At 45.6% G+C, this 17,754-nt stretch overlaps 1 protein-coding gene across 5 annotated transcripts in view; it reads right to left on the reverse strand.

Annotated features, from left to right (window-relative positions):
- cica (capicua transcriptional repressor a) overlaps nucleotides 1–17,754 on the reverse strand; it is a 166,661-nt gene that overhangs the window by 12,140 nt on the left and 136,767 nt on the right. For 4 of the 5 annotated variants that reach the window (XM_060904838.1, XM_060904839.1, XM_060904837.1 and 1 more), the window contains exon 19: nucleotides 2,222–2,353. In XM_060904838.1, coding sequence (XP_060760821.1) covers nucleotides 2,222–2,353 — 132 coding nt within the window. Of the gene's footprint in view, nucleotides 1–2,221; nucleotides 2,354–17,754 lie in introns of those variants that run through there. The other variant, XM_060904840.1, reaches the window with a different exon arrangement.

The following is a 17,754-nucleotide window of genomic DNA, read 5'->3' on the forward strand; positions in this document are numbered from 1 at the left end:
ACCTTTACTTTGAACTCTGTCTTATTTTTTGGACACTTAAAAGCCGGTGATTTTTCTGTTGGATTTTGTAACCTGGGACTTGATCTTTAGATTCCATGGTCTGCTGATTTATAAATGATTTTTTGAATGAACTTTGAACTGTTGTGCCAAGTACTGTTGTGCCATTTTGACTTTTTTTTGCACTGGCCTTTTGCCTATTTGGAACTGGAGTATACATGCTAAAGATTTGATTTGATTTTTTTTTTTCTTATCTGTTGCTTTCAGTAAAGACTTCCTTTTTTGAAAACGCTAATTCTCTGCATCTGTCTCCTTCCGAGGGTGGCCTTGAGGGTTAAAATGTTCAATCCCCATCTCAGCCCAAACCGTGACAGAAGTCAGCCAGGAATGGATAGAGCAGAGGATATACTACTTCCCGAACCTGATTTCCGTGCCAGCGCCTGACCCCTTACCTGCGACTGCCCCCGCATACGACCCGGCACTCACCCTCCAACACCTGGTAGCAGCCGTCACCAGCCAAGAGGACACCATGCGCCGTCATAAAGAGGTCTTAGCCCAGTGGGGGGGCTTTCTAACCCAGTGCCATCGGTCATTTGACCTCCAGCCTGCCGCCTACCCAACCGAGCATTCCCGAGTGGCCTACATCGTCACACTCTTGACTGGAAGAGCCCTGGGACTTGATCTTTAGATTCCATGGTCTGCTGATTATAAATGGTGTGTGTGGGTTTTTTTTTTTAAACTGTTGTGCCATTTTTATTTATTTTTTTTTTTTTTGTGCACTGGCCTTTTGCCTATTTGGAACTGGAGTATACATGCTAAAGATTTATTTTGATTTTTTTTTTTTTTGATCTGCTGCTTTCAGTAAAGACTTCCTTTTTTGAAAACACTAATTCTCTGCCCTGAATCTCTGTCTCCTTCTGAGGGTGGCCTTGAGGGTTAAGATGTTCAATCCCCATCTCAGCCCAAACCGTGACAGCATTTACAGCTATTCCACTGTCTTCCTGATTAACATACATTACATATATACACATACGTGTGAACACACTGCCCTGGGTCAGAACATTTACCATGCTGCTTTGTGGGGGTGGGGAGTGTTACAAATTAAAAAAAAAAAAAAAAAAAGAGAAAATGACTGGCTCTTTTTCAGTTATTTCATTTTGTAACATTCTACCAGGCATTTATTCTACAGGTTAGTCAGTAAATCCAGTCGGTTGCTTCAGAGGCATTAGGTTTTGTAAGCGTTGCGGCAATAATACAAAAATGCATTGACAGAAAATTTACTTTCATTCATCTCTAGCTGCTTTATCCTTCTACAGGGTCGCAGGCAAGCTGGAGCCTATCCCAGCTGACTATGGGCAAAAGGCGGGGTACATCCTGGACAAGTCGCCAGGTCATCACAGGGCTGACACAGACAACCATTCACACCTATGGCCAATTTAGAGTCACCAGTTAACCTAACCTGCATGTCTTTGGACTGTGGGGGAAACCGGAGCACCCGGAGGAAACCCACGCGGACACGGGAAGAACATGCAAACTCCGCACAGAAAGGCCCTCGTTGGCCACGGGGCTCGAACCCGGACCTTCTTGCTGTGAGGTGCACTAACCACTACACCACCATGCTGCCCAAATGCACTTTTAATACTTAAGTATTTTTAAAAGCAAGTACTTTAACTTAAGTAAAATTTGACTGGACAACTTTTACTTGTATTGGAGTAACATTTGACCAGTGGGATCTGTACTTTAACTTAAGTAACGAAGTTGGGTACTTTGTCCACCTCCGCAAATTACAGACATCGAATAGAGTATTTTTGTATATTTGCACAGAAGGCTGGTGAACAATAGTTCATTATCATTCCTAATTATGCTCAAATATACTCAAACATGCAATGATGATACTACCTCTCATACATATAGTTCTATGCATCACGATGAAACTAAAATTAATACTAAATTATGAAGGAATTTGTATGTGGGGAAAATAAATCAAGTTCTTAAGTCTATCAATGTCAGATTTTGGAAGTAAGCTATTCTTAGCTATTTTCACATTCTATACATGTTGATTCTTTGCTGTGCAAATGTATGCTATATACCTTCAAGTACGGTAAGGACAGAGAGCAAAGAGAAACATTTCTGGTGTATTTTTGTCTCTTGTTCTTAACATCTAAATCATTTTAGAGACAATGAATATGGAATCTATTTTTGTGTGTGTATGTTATGAACACACCAGTTCGATCAAAGGTGAATATGTCTCCCTCACACTTTGCAGCACTCTTGGGTGTGTTGGGTTCTGAGCTACAACTCGATAAGCGACGACTCTTCCTCCTTGGAGAGCTGGGGTCATCAATAGAGTCCAAATCTGAGAGAAAAAGACAAAGAAAAATGAGACAGAGTAATGAGAGTGAGAAAATGTCAGATGGGACAAATAGATGGAAGTAGGAGCAAGAGAAATAGCATTAGGCATAGCATAATACAATACTTACATCTGTCAGTTCTGGTTTTTTTTTGCACTTTAACACATAAATAAATAGATGTATAGCTGACCCACAGTAATAAACATCCATCCATCATCTGTAACCACTTATGTGCAGGGTCGCGGGCAAGCTGGAGCCTATCCCAGCTGACTATGGGTGAGAGGCAGGGTACACCCTGGACAAGTCACCAGGTCATTGCAGGGCTGACACATAGAGACAAACTTTGGACTGTAGGGGAAACTGGAGCACCAGGAGGAAACCCACACAGACATGGGGAGAACATGCAAACTCCACACAGAAAGGCCCTCGTTGGCCACTGGACTTGAACATAGAACCTTCTTGCTGTGAGGCAACAGTAGTAACCACTACACCACCGTGCCGCCCACAGTAATAAACAATCATATACAATTACATAAAAATCAGTGATATGTTGAACTGTTTGCCAGACAAACATAACAGCCTATAGCATTAGAAATCCACAACACTGCCCAATCCAGACGAACCTGACAGTAACTTGGCGACCTAGCTAAATACAGAGAACAACTAAGAGATTAATGAGAAGCTTTTACTTACTGATGGCGAAGCCCAAAACATGTATAAAGACAGAATCACATTTTTCCTCTGTTTGAGGAAGTAAAATGTTCTATTTGATGAGAGTTGGTAAAACACCTCTGAACAGTGGTTGTCACATAATCATGACCTCAGACAAAGTCCTGCCTCTTCAAATCAAATAAACTCCTCAACTAAGTGATGCACAGAGCAGTTGATAGAGAGGGGGAAGACACACAACCAGGCAAACCATATTTACTGCTTACAAGTTAACATGGTAATACTGCAGAGCAATACCTGCCTCCCAGGGAGGGACATATATGGGTCCAGAGAGCATTTAACTGGATGATCACAAAGTTGAGACTAGTTAAAAATCATCAAAATATTTTATTGTCTTCCTGGTAGTGATATACTACTCTACTGGTGTCTGTAACATGCCACTCGTATTTTTCATATGAACTACATCCAGGACATTGAGAAAGGCAGTGAGAGCCAAGTGGAGCAGAGTGCGTGCATGTTACGAGGAAAAAATAAGTCACTGTTATCATCATCAATTTTGGAAAGCGGTGCATAACCACGACACATTTTCTGGATAAAATGGCATGAAGAACTGAAGCTCAAGTTACAGTAAGGAATATAGACATGCACACAAAACTAGCATAGCCACTAGTATGCTTGACCTACCTTTTAACAAATGCTACTATAGACTACTTGTCTTTCTTATTGGACTATTGCATAGTGCTATCTTGCTTCTGTTATGCTGTGGATTATCTTGTGGACAATTCTGGGACATTGTGGACATTGCTGCTTCTGCTCTCCTGGGGCTCTGACTTCCAGTTGGAAGCTGTTGCTAGCCTTGTACTAGCACTGCCCTACCTGACCATGCCACCGCTGTACTTCACCTCAAGTTGTCAATCTCAATAACTATCAACGCCTGGACTGCTTGGACATTCTAAATGAAATTGGAACACTACACTGAGGCCATCCTCCTCGCAGAGGCTCAGGTCGTATGTTTAAATATTGTGCTGCTTCCTCAAACTCTATTTGAGGAAGAAGCAGAATATAACACTATGGTCTTGTCATGCACCAACTTCCTCATTATGTCATCATAACAAATCGGAATCCAAATCCTGCCAATCTCTGTCACCTTCCTCAGCTCATAGAATCAACCACAAAGCAACATCACCTGAAAATGGCCTTGCTTAACACTTGCTCCCTTTATTAAAAAAAAACAAACAAAAAAAACACATTTTGAATGAATTTATAACTGACAGTAATCTTGATGTCCTCTGTCTGACGGAAACTTGGAATAAACCCTTGGGCTATTTTCCCCTAAATCAGACCACTCCTCTTGGCTTTACCTACATTGACCAACCGTATCCTGAAGGGCATGGAGGTGGTGTGGCTGCTATTTACAGAGACAACATTAAAATAACCAGCATTTCTATTCCTGCTGCCCAGTCCTTCGAACACCTTGCTTTCAAACTTTCTGGGCCTATGTCTTTGGTCATAGCTATTATCTATCGTCCCCTTAAGCCAAACCCCTCCTTTCTCTCTGATTTTTCGGACTTTAATACCCAACTATGTGCCATCTCACCCTCGGTTCTCCTTCTGGGTGATTTTAACATTCATACTGATGACACAGAGTAAATCCACCACTGAATTTATGGAATTACTACACTGCTTTAATTTCACACAACATATCAATTTCCTGACTCACAGCTGACTTAGATGACTCACATACTGGACTGTCTGCTCAACTGAAGTCATAATACACCAACTTTCCCGTCTTGACCTTAATATTTCTGACCACTTGGCAATCACTATGTACATTGATATCCCTGTTTCAACTCCAAAAGACAAACATAAAATATCCTTTAGGAATTTTAAATCCATCTCTCCCTCAGCTTTCTCATTTGCTCTTGCGAGTAAAATCTCTGCTTCCCCTCCCCCACTGTCTGATAATTTATCTGAACTGGTCAGCTACTATAACACTCTCTCCTCCTGTCTAGATCAGTTGGCTCCCATTAAAACCAAAATTGTGTCATTAATTCACTCAGCTCCATGGTATACTCCCGAACTCTACCAAATGAAATCTGGTAAGTGACAGCTTGAATGACTTTTCAAGAAAACTGGTTTAACAGTACATCTTCAAACCTTCAACTCTACAAAGACGCCCTCGCCACAGCCTGGTCCAACTACTACTCAGACCTCATACATTCTTGTGCTGTCAGCATGAGTGTTGATAACGTCAGTGCTGAACAAACTACAAACCTGGCCCCTCAAGACTACAACACCCATGAACCACAGTGCCCCCAGTCACCTGAGTATTGAACACAGCTGAAGTACATCTGTAATCAGCACAATGCTAGTTAAACACCTCGCACTCGAGCACTCATTACGAAGTATCGTCCTGAGTTCTCCAGTTTGTACCAAGCATTATCTTCCTAACTGCCTATCATTATTCTGACTCTCGCTATGTTTCCTCGTTTACACTTCCTGCCTAGTCTACATTGTCCTGTTCATGAATCGACCAACCTTTGCCTGTCCATGACCACAATTCCTGTTTCACGATTTGGCTTAGTTACTGTTTGTTCCCTGCTCTCCTCTGCAATTACATCAGTAAGTGCCTGCGCCCTGACAGGATACTTCGCCTAAAATGGATGTAGCCGAGGAGGCAAAACAACCTGCACTCAACACTCAGGGACGTTTGTTGGGAGAACATCAACAGATGCTTGCCGACCTCAACACACGGATGGCACAGCTTGCAGCTGTTATGTCGCAGGCCCTCCTACCACACCCTGAGACATCTCCCAACACCACAGCTCCACTCCTGATTCATCAGTGATGTCTGCACCTGTAGAGATTTTTTTGCTTCAAGGCTCTATGTATTTCTCCTCTTTACCTAATCTCTCTGATGAACATAAAATTGCAAAGTTTCTCTCCTTTCTCACTGGTAAGGCGCTACAGTGGGCAAGCGCCATATGGATCAGTGGAGGAGATCACACTACTTCCTATGAGCGGTTTCTCAAGTTATTCAAGCAGATCTTCGACCATGAACCAGAAAGAATCGAGATAGGAGAGATCCTTAACATGAAGCAGGGCTCATGGAGTGTCTCTGAGTATGCCTTGGACTTCAGGGCAGCAGCAAGTGGGTGGAATGATTCAGCGCTCAAGGCCGTGTTTCACCAAGGTCTCAGTCCTGAGGTACTGAGTGAGTTGGCATGTAAAGATAAAAAGCTAACCTTAGACTCTTTCACTGATTTAGTGATCCGACTGGACCACCTGTTGACCAGTCAACCCTCTCTGAAGGAGACTTCCATGCCTGCTCAGCCATCCAAGGAAGCTACACCAATGGAGGTTTTGAACATGCATTTAAAGCGCTCAGAATGTGAAAGGCAGCAAAAGGAAGGTCTCTGCTTCTTCTGTGGGAGTTCAGAACATCAATTTCACCAGTGCCTTCTTCACCCACCTCACTCCAACCCAGAAGAGGTCTCGACACGAGCAGTCAGTCCCAAAAGAAAGTTTAACGCTCATTCATTTAAGGTACCAGTGTTGTTATGGTTGCAGTCAGCCACACACTTTATATCTGCCTTTATTGACTCAGGGTCAGAGGGGAATTTCAGCAGCAGCACGATCGTCGAGAAATACGACTTGCCTACAATCCCTCTGCAGAGTCCACTTCGCATCTGAGCAGTTGATGGAGGGCCCACAGGGGAAGGCTTTGTTACCTCCCAAACCGCTCCCATTCACATCCAGGTGGGGGCACTCCATTCCGAACATATATCCCTCTATGTCACTAATACTGTACTTCATGACATCATTCTTGGCTTTCCCTGGCTGCAACTGCATGACCCACTGACATACATGTCAACCTTTAGTTACCCATGCCCTTATAACTTTTCCCTTACATACACCCATGAGCCCTTATACACGAGAAAAAATTCCAATATATAATCCAAAGCACCGACTGTTTTATTCCACATTATACACTCCTATTGTAATAGGCATGTTTATCACACTGCATCAAGTTATAGGGATCAAATAAGCATGTACTGAATAAAAAGAAATTTTACATCCCAGAGAAAACAACTGAATTAAAAAGGACTATATGTACAGTCAAGTAAACAATTATCTTCTAAAGAGAATGACTGACTGAACTATAAACTTAATTATTTAATATACATTGTATCAGTAATACCAGAATTATTAATGTAAATTTTGCAAATAAAATGTATTGATATTAAATAGTTCATAAAAATTACACAAAGTTCTATTTGACAAGTGTTGATATCACCTACAATATTACATTCCACCAAAGAAAATTACTTGAAATATAACAGTAGTACTAAGTAGGTATGTTAATTAAAATAGTAGGTTACAGTTTTTTGTAAGTGGCGCTTTTAGGGGCTGCCACGCCCAATGACTGCTCCTGACTGTTTCTTCACTTTTTGTGATTTTAACGTCCATTTTAGAGCGTATTGACTGCATGTGCAAGTGTAACCATGTGTAAAGTAATCTGGACCAGACTGAGAGGGCTTTTTTCTGCCTTATGTGAAGGTGTGAGTAACAAACAGGAATTTTTTTTTCCAGCGTCCCTTGGCAGAGAATAACAATGGCTTCAAGAACAATCCTTGGATACTCCATGGACTTTATGAGGAGCCTCAAAAACAATCGTTCCCCAGCAATTCCGCAATTGAAGGATCTGCTATGTAACAATGGCATTCTTAGAGACTACTGCAGACCAAGAGGAAGGAAAGCAGGCAGGAACTATCTTTAAACAAATCAGACAGTTATCGGTAAGACAAATAACTTGATTAATTTTCGTGCAAAACCTGAGTTGTCTGTACGATCCCCAAGCGCGAATTTGATGACTGTCAAAAATGTAAACAAGGAGCCTCACAGCTGTGTTTACCCTCTATTAACATCTCAACTCTCACAGTCCAAGTCGAAAGAGACAAAAGTATTTAATTTACCATCAATATTTCTGTGTAATGCCTGATCTTTGGGCATTACACAGAAATCATTGTCGTCTGAGGGAGTTTTTCCTTGCCAGCGTTGCCACAGGCTTGCTCATTGGGGATAGATTAGGGACAAAATTAGCTCATGTTTTAAGTCGTTCAAATTCTGTAAAGCTGCTTTGCGACAATGTTTATTGTTAAAAGTGCTATACAAATAAACTTGACTTGACAATAAATTGGACGAGTTTGAGTATCGTCTATCCGATTCGCAAACTGATGTTGCCATCGTTTCAGAGACTTGGTTCAGTGACTCTTCACCAGCAGAAGCTACTGATGTACAGGGTTATACGACTTTCTCCTGTCCATGTGTAGGGCAATCTGGTGGCAGCGTAGCCGTGTACGTCAGAAATGATATTCCATCAAGCATCCTTGACATCCCCGTGCCTGACGACCTTGAGTGTATGTGGGTGAAAATTTGTCCACATCGCCTCCCACGAAGTGTCTCATGTCTGGCAGTTTGCGCTCTTTATTCTCCACCAAACTCTCAACACGCTGAGCCACTTCTTGACCACTTGGTCGAAGCCATTGACTCATTACGAGTGAAGTACCAAGACATAGGTGTGCTTGTTGGGGGAGATTTTAACCATGTCGAAGTAAATAGACTGTGTAGGAGTCATGACTTACAACAAGTCATCAATCAACCTACAAGGGGACAAGTAATGCTTGATCTCCTCATTAATTTATATCCGTACTACTTAATCCCTACTGTGGAAGACCCACTCGCCAACAGCGACCATAACATCGTGTTGATGCAGCCAAAAGGGAGTTCTCTGACGAACAAGATTGTAAAACGAGTTTGCAGACCCATTCATGATTCGAGTCTGCGCTCATTCGATCAGTGGATAACTTCCCATCAGTGGTATGAAGTTTTAATGGCCATTTCTGTAAAGGAAAAATCTGAGGCAATGCATAATATCTTACAGGCCAAAATTAACCAGTTTTTCCCCATGAAATGTATACATTTGCACCATTTAGATAAACCATGGATGACACCTGCTGTTAAATCTCTGATGTATGCATGTCAACAGGCCTTTGTGAGAAAAGATGTCACCTGGAAGCGTCTGAAAAACAAGGTGCAACAAAAAAATCAGGGATTTGAAAAAGGCTCACTACAACGAAAAAATAAAATCACTGAAGAAGGAAAATGTGGCCCAGTGGCACAGAGAAGTCAAGTCTTTGTTCAATATGAATTGCTCTGAACCGGTCATCCATATTGAAGGTCTGAACAATAATGATTATCGAAGAATAGCCAATGAAATCAACAAAACACTAGCCACCGTAATCCAGTCCTTGCCACCGATTGATCCATCACTGCTGCCTTCTTATCTGCCTTCACTCCCAGCACCATCGGTAGAGCCGTGGGATGTGTACAATAAACTTCTGAGAGTGAAAACTAGGAAAGCCACAGGGCCTGATGGGATACTAGGCAAACTGATAAAAAAATTTGCATGTGAACTGAGTATGCCCCTTGCTGATATCTTGAATGCTTCCCTTCAACAGGGTATTGTACCCGAAGAGTGGAAATGCGCTGTAGTGGTACCTGTGCCAAAAATGAAACCACCTTCAGTCAAAGAACTGTGCCCCATATCATTGACTTCTTTGTTAGGCAAAGTCGCCAAAAGTTTCATCACTCAGTGGGTTGTGTCGGACATTAAATCTGAAATCGACCCCCAGCAATTCGGCTGTTTAAAGGGCCGATCCACAAATCATTGCCTTTGGGATCTAACAAATTATTTATTTAAGGCCGCCGATAAACCTGGTACCCTGAGCTCTCTGGTGTCAACAGACTACAGTAAAGCCTTTGACCGTGTGAGCCACAACATAGCTATTTGTCGACTGATCGAGCTTGGATTACGGCCATCTTTAGTCAGATGGATCTCTGATTTCCTCACGAACAGATGACAGGTGGTCCATTATCATGGAGTCCTTTCTTTTTTTAAAGATATTTTTTGGGCTTTTTTCACCTTTATTGGATAGGACAGTGTAGAGACAGGAAATGAGCAGGAGAGAGATGGGGCGGGATCGGGAAATGACCTGAGGTCGGAATCGAACCCGGGTCCCCAGATTTATGGTATGGCGCCTTTTCCACCTGAGCCACAACGCCCCATGGAGTCCTTTCTGACAGTGTTTCAGTAACATGTGGCCTTCCGCAGGGAACACTCCTCGGTCCACTCATCTTTATAGCTTATATAAATGATGTGGCACGCCAAGCTTCTTCCAAGAGGTGGAAGTTTGTTGATGATTTGAACTTGTTGGAAATCAGAAACTCCTTATCACAACCTTCGAGTATCCAACAAGATTTGACAGATTTGAATACATGGTCTCAGGAAAACCACATGGTCCTTCACCGGTGTAAATGTAAGGTCCTTCATGTCCAGTTCAGCAGGTCTCTGTATCCTCCCCCCTTGCTCAAGATAAATGATATAGTTCTGGAACGAGTGGGAGTCATGAGGATCTGAGGAGTTTACTTGCAGTCGGACCTAAAATGGAATGCACATGTCAACTACATCTATAACAAAGCAAGCCAGCGGTTATTTCTTCTCTGTAGACTAAAGCATTTTCATATTTCAAAGGATGACCTTGTTACTGTGTATACTTCTTACATACGACCTGTTACTGAGTACGCAGCCCCTGTCTGGCACCCAGGCTTGACAACATTGTTGAACAATGAGATTGAACAAAATCCAGCGTAGGGCGGTACGTATCATAATGGGACATGATTACACCTGCTACGCCAAAGCTTGCGCTTACCTTGGTTTGCCATCTCTTCACTCCAGACGTTCGACTCTGACTTTAAAGTTTGCCAAATCAATCTTAGTGTCTGAACAATATCGCCATCTTCTACCACCTACAAGAGTGAACATTAGCTGCCGTCAAACCCGTTCTGCTAGCAATCTGGACATACTTAAGTATGTCGAACTGAACGTTACAGAACTACTGCCATCCCACACATGGTTCGTTTAATCAACACTTAACTGTTCAAATGTTCTTCCTATGTTTTAATTAGGAGTATAAGTCTGAATATTGATCTTTTACGTTATTTTTAACGTTAACAGTCAGATTTTGTAATGTCACATCAATTCAGCCCTTGGTCTGCGACTGTGGTGATATGAAGTTGTATCCTTAATAATAATAAAACCATTCCTACTACTACATGTAATAAATTATATATAATCATGTCAAACAGTAAATGAAGGTTAGTAAAAGTTCCATTTGAGAAAAAAGTGTTGACACAGTGTTAGATCCAACTAAAGATAACTGAACCACATCAAGTATATTATGTAAACAAGGATAAGTGAAAAAATTAATAAATTATGAAGTTAAATTGAAAATCTTCCCAGTAATTTATAACAAGAATTTAAATCTTATTCCTTTTTTGGAATGTTCTTTGTTGTACAAAGATGTTGCAGATTTGGCACTAGCTATATCACTGCTTGGGTAGCAGTTGTAGCACTCCTCATCACAGTTCATTTTAATTTGCAGATATGCAGTTAATGTGTCTGCAGCCATATTTTTTCTGTACTCAGTATGAATTTTCCTAACCAATGAAAAAGCCCTCTCACTATCTGTATTGCTATGTGGGAGGCACAGCAAAGCAGTAAAAAGTTGTTTCAGCATTGGAAACCTGGCAACACCCAGAGCAGTTTTTACATCGAAGACCTTTCCCCAATATACATCTATTATTTTCCTGGTCAATAAAAGAAAATCAGAGCATGGCAAACATGTAGATGGTGTTAAATTGTTTCCATCCCCTACTACACATTTTAGAGACAGGTTACCAACGGTCATTACCACCATGACTCTTCATTCAATACTTTTCCAGTTTACTGATGACTGATGGTAGTAACGGGTGTGTGGCAGCAGGGGTGTGGTCAAGCGTCGGTCTGTGACCAGAGGGCGGAGTCAGGGAAGGTAAGTGGCAGAATCACTGCACCTGATGTTGGTTAATCTATGTTTGTGTGTTTTCCCCAGTGACCGCGCCCTATATAAGGAGAGAGAGAGCAGAGGAAGGAAGCTCTCTCCCTGACCTGACGACTTGTGTGTGTGGCTGAGAGAGTGAATATAGGTACTGAAAAGTACTAAATAAAGAGTTTTCTTGTGGAACTTAATTCTGGCCTGCTGTCTTTTCTATGCTCCACCCCTACGAACTGCTACAGTGGTGCTGAAACCCGGGATTCGAGCACAGGATAAAGAACAGCCCCATGGAGTCCTCCCCCTTTGCGGACCTGGTCCACACCCTTGCCACGGCCCAGCAGAGCCAGCACCATGCGCTAGTCACCCTCCGGAAGGAGCAGGAGCACCGGTTCGAGGCCCTGGTGCTGGTGCAGCAGAAAGACCGACAGGCATTCCAGCACCTCCTCGCGTCAGCGGGGTCCACCACCTCCACCGCCGCGGGCCCTTCTCCCATCACCCTCACTAAGATGGGCCTGTATGATGACCCCGAGGCCTTCCTCACGCTCTTCGAGCAGGCAGCAGAGGCCTCGGGCTGGCTGGTGAAACAGCGCGCGGCGCGCCTCCTCCCCCTGCTAACGGGTGAGGCGCAACTGGCCGCGCTACAGCTCCCCGCCGACCGCTGGCTGGTCTATGTGGACCTTCGCTGGGCTGTCCTCCAGCGGGTGGGGCGCACCCCTGAACAACAGTGACAGCACTTCCGCGCTCTGCGTCTGGAGGAAGTCGGCCGGCCGTTCGTGTTTGGCCAGCAGCTCCGGGATGCCTGCTGGCGGTGGTTGAGGGCCGACAACCGCAACGCTGAGGGGATCATCAATCAGGTGGTACTGGAGCAGTTCATCGCCTGCCTACCAGAGGGAACCGCGGAGTGGGTCCAGTGCCACCGCCCGGCATCGCTGGATCAGGCCATCGAGTTGGCGGAGGACCATTTGGCGGCTGTTCCAGCGGCAGGACAGCGGACATCCTCTTCTTCCCTCTTCTCTCTCTCTCTCCCCCTCTCTCCTCCTGTGTCTCGTCCTCGCTCCATTCCCCCACCGTGGAGGTGGGGGCCGGCCCCACCCCAGCCAGCCCGTCGCACCCACGGTGCCCTCCCATTTTTCCCTTCTGTGTCTGGCCCCCCCCCCCCAGGTGAGTGAGCCCCAGAACACCGGTGCAGAGAGGAAGCCCGGGCCGGTTTGCTGGCGCTGCGGGGAGCCGGGCCACCTCCAACAGCAGTGCTCGGCAATGGAAGTGGGCGTGGTGGTTCGGATCCCCGATGCGCCAGGAGCCGCCCTCAATCGGGCCGGAGCGTATCGCATACCGGTGAGTATCCAAGGGGATGCATATCAGGCTTTGGTGGACTCTGGCTGTAATCAGACCTCAATTCACCAAAGCCTGGTGCAAGACGAGGCATTGGGGGGAGCACAGGGGGTGAAGGTGTTGTGTGTGCACGGGGATGTTCACAGCTAGCCTTTAGTATCGGTCCACATTCTTTTCCGAGGGGAAAAATTTAGAGTAAAGGCGGCGGTTAATCCTCGCCTCACCCACTCGATAATTTTGGGGACTGATTGGCCGGGATTCGGGGAGTTAATGAGCCATCTAGTGAAGAGTGGGTCCTGCCGCCGTAGTTTAGCAGGAGGAGGTCCCGGTGTTGCTTTGGCGGGAGCAGCTGTCACAGAGCCGTCTATGTCATCTCTGCACCAGAGTGAGGAGCAGCAGGCTCCTCCTCCCTCTCTCGGGGAATCCCTGGCGGATTTTCCGTTAGAGCAATCATGAGACGAGTCTCTGTGGCATGCGTTTGACCAAGTGAGAGTAATCAATGGTCAAACACTCCAGCCAAAAGCCACCCCGTCCTTCCGCTATTTTTCTATTATGAAGGATAGGTTATACCGAGTGACGCAGGACACTCAGACTAAAGAGCAAGTCACGGAGCTTTTGATTCCAAAGAGCCACTGGGAATTGGTATTCCAGGTGGCGCACTTTAATCCCATGGCTGGACATTTAGGGCAGGATAAGACACTAGCCTGACTAATGGCCCGGTTCTATTGGCCAGGGATTCGCGGCGATGTCCGTAGGTGGTGTATGGCGTGCCGCGAATGCCAGTTAGTAAATCCAGTGGCCATTCCAAAAGCGCCTTTGCGCCCTCTCCCATTAATCGAGACCCCGTTCGAAAGAATTGGGACGGATCTCGTCGGGCCATTAGATCGGTCAAAACGAGGGTACCGCTTTATTTTAGTTCTGGTGGACTATGCAACGCGATACCCGGAAGCAGTGCCTCTTCGCAATATCTCAGCATGCAGTATTGTGGAAGTGCTCTTCCGTGTCATCTCCCAAGTTGGAATCCCGAAAGAGATTCTGACTGACCAAGGCACCTCGTTTATGTCACGTACACTGAACGAACTGTATGGGTTATTAGGTAGTAAGCCGATCCGCACCAGTGTTTATCACCCACAAATGGACAGTTTAGTTGAACGGTTCAATCGCACCCTCAAGAATATAATTTAAAAATTCATAAGTGAGGATGCACGTAATTGGGATAAATGGCTTGAACCCTTGTTATTTGCAGTGCGAGAGGTCCCCCAAGCCTCCACGGGGTTTTCCCCATTCGAATTGTTATATGGGCATAAGCTGCGTGGCATTCTAGATGTGCTGTGAGAAAATTGGGAGGAGGGATTTTTACCCAGTAAAAATCAAATTCAATACATTATGGACCTGCGTGCAAAACTCCACACACTCACACACCTAACCTAGGAGAATTTGCGGCAGGCCCAAGAACAGCAAACCCGCCTGTACGACAGGGGTACACGCCTTAGGGAGTTCGCACCGGGAGATAAAGTTCTCGTACTGTTGCCCACATTGAGCTCCAAATTAATCGGCAAGTGGCAAGGACCCTTTGAGGTCACACGGCGAGTCGGGGATGTTGACTACGAGGTGAGGCGAATGGACAGGGGTGGGGCGCTACAGATTTACCACCTCAATCTGCTCAAACTCTGGAACAAGGAGGTCCCCGTGGCATTGGTGTCAGTGGTTCTGGAGAAGGCGAAGCTGGGGCTGGAGGTTCAAAAGGGAACATTGGCATCGCGTACCTCTCCGGTCCCCTGTGGAGACCACCTCTCCCCGACCCAACTTGCGGAGGTCGCCCAGTTGCAGACCGAGTTTTCAGACATGTTCTTGCCCCTGCCCGGCCGCACCAACCTCATAGAGCACCACATTAAGATGCCCCCGGGCGTGGTAGTGCGCAGCCACCCTTACAGGTTACCCGAACACAAGAAAAAAGTTGTTCGGGAAGAACTCGAGGCCATGCTCGAAATGGGTATCGTTGAGGAGTCCCACAGTGACTGGAGCAGCCCGGTGGTCTTAGTACCCAAGACCGACGGGTTGGTCTGGTGGTCTTGGTAGCCAAGACCGACGGGTTTGTCTAGTTCTGTGTGGACTATAGAAAAAAGTCAACGCGGTGTCCAAATTCGACGCGTACCCAATGCCTCGTATTGATGAGCTGCTTGATCGACTAGGCACGGCTCGCTTTTACTCGACACTGGATTTGACAAAGGGTTATTGGCAGATCCCCTTGACTCCATTATCCCGAGAAAAAACGGCCTTTTCCACACCGTTCGGCTTACACCAGTTTGTCACACTTCCTTTTGGGCTGTTTGGGGTGCCCGCTACGTTCCAGCGACTGATGGATAGGGTCCTCTGCCCCCATGCCACCGCGTACCTAGACGACATCATTATTTATAGTAATAACTGGCAGCGGCACCTACAACACCTGAGGGCCGTCCTTAGGTCACTGAGGCGGGCGGGTCTCACAGCCAACCTGAAGAAGTGTGCGATTGGGAGGGTGGAAGTATGGTATCTGGGCTTCCACTTGGGCAACGGGTGGGTGCGTCCCCAAATTAACAAGACAGCAGCAATTGCGGCCTGCCCAAGGCCCAAGACCAAAAAGGGGGTGAGACAGTTCCTGGGGCTGGCTGGCTACTATCGTAGGTTTATACCTAATTATTCAGACGTCACCAACCCGCTGACTGATCTGACTAAAAAGGGGGCACCAGATCCGGTCCAGTGGACAGAGCAATGCCAGCGGGCTTTCTCGGAGGTGAAGGCTGCACTGTGCGGGGGGGCCACTGTTACACTCCCCTAACTCTTCTCTCCCCTTTACGTTGCAGACGGACACGTCGGACAGAGGGCTGGGGGCCGTTCTGTCCCAGGAGGTGGAGGGGGAGGACCGCCCTGTCCTGTACATAAGCAGGAAGCTGTCGGTGCGTGAGGGGCACTACAGCACCATCGAAAAGGAGTGCCTGGCAATCAAGTGGGCGGTCCTCGCCCTCCACTACTACCTCCTGGGGCACTCTTTCACCCTCTGTTCGGACCACGCGCCCCTCCAGTGGCTCCACCGCATGAAGGATGCCAATGCGCGAATCACCCGTTGGTATCTGGCACTCCAGCCCTTTAATTTCAAGGTGGTCCACAGGCCGGGGATGCAGATGGTCATGGTGGACGTCCTCTCCCATCAGGGGGGGGGGAGTCAGCTGCAGGCCGGACGGCTGCCCGGCCTGAGTCAGGCGGTGGGGGTATGTGGCAGCAGGGGTGTGGTCAAGCATCGGTCTGTGACCGGAGGGCGGAGTCAGGGAAGGTAAGTGGCAGAATCACTGCACCTGATGTTGGTTAATCTATGTTTGTGTGTCTTCCCCAGTGACTGCGCCCTATATAAGGAAGGAGAGAGCAGAAGAAGGAAGCTCTCTCCCTGACCTGACGACTCATGTGTGTGGCTGAGAGAGTGAATATAGGTACTGAAAAGTACTAAATAAAGAGTTTTTTTGTGGAACTTAATTCTGGCCTGCCGTCTTTTCTATGCTCCACCCCTACGAACTGCTACAGGGTGTTGGTCATCTGTGTCTACATATAATGTCTATCAGCAATTAAAATGTTTAGGGAAGTGAAACCAGAAATCACCGGGTAACTACAGTTGCCGTTGTATAAACAGCGACTCCCAGTATCGCCTCCCTAAATTATCATGATAATGGAGGAAGCTTTCCTAAATGCAAACAGTACAAACTTAAAAAAAAAAAAAACATAAATGCTTACCGGTGCAGTCTTTGAATCGGGAAACTTTTTTTTCCGCTAGCTGCGTAAAATGGTTTGCCACAGTTGGGGGGATGTGTTCCATGAGAACTTGGCAGAACATAACTTCTGCAGCCGTCACAGAAGTCTGGGCAGTCTGAGCCGATGTACTTAAATGACTGAGAAAACCACGTGCAACTATAAAACCACATAAATCGAAAATAGTTCCGTTTCATTGGACATGCGTGTTTGAAAAAAATAAATTGTGGATGCTAAGAAAATTTTCTCGGAGTAATGGAAAAAATCTCTGATACAAAACGTAATTTCCCCATATGAAAATCAGTGTATGCCATATTAGCCAAAAAATTTGCATTTTCCCATACAAAATACAGGAAAACTTGACATTTATGCAACTGATCTCATGGCATAAGAAAGAAATTCTTCAATGGTCTCCCACATAATACATAAATGAGAACAACACAGAGCACCATAATATAATATCAACAAATAATAAATATATTGGACTTTTTTCCCCCGGTCTGCAGGTTGGGATGTATGTAAACCAATCAGGATGCTCTTTGTCTAGCATGCGCTTCATGAACAGGCACACATGCAGTCTCCCTCGTGCACTCCGTCATATGCACGATGCAGACATTAATGTTTCGCGTGCACGCTCTTGCTCGCTTGCTCTAGGTTCCGGGAGATATTATCCAATTTGCGGGCATCAGGGA

This window comes from Neoarius graeffei, chromosome 22 (assembly GCF_027579695.1).
Source record: "Neoarius graeffei isolate fNeoGra1 chromosome 22, fNeoGra1.pri, whole genome shotgun sequence".
In the NCBI taxonomy this organism is placed as follows: Eukaryota; Metazoa; Chordata; class Actinopteri; order Siluriformes; family Ariidae; genus Neoarius; species Neoarius graeffei.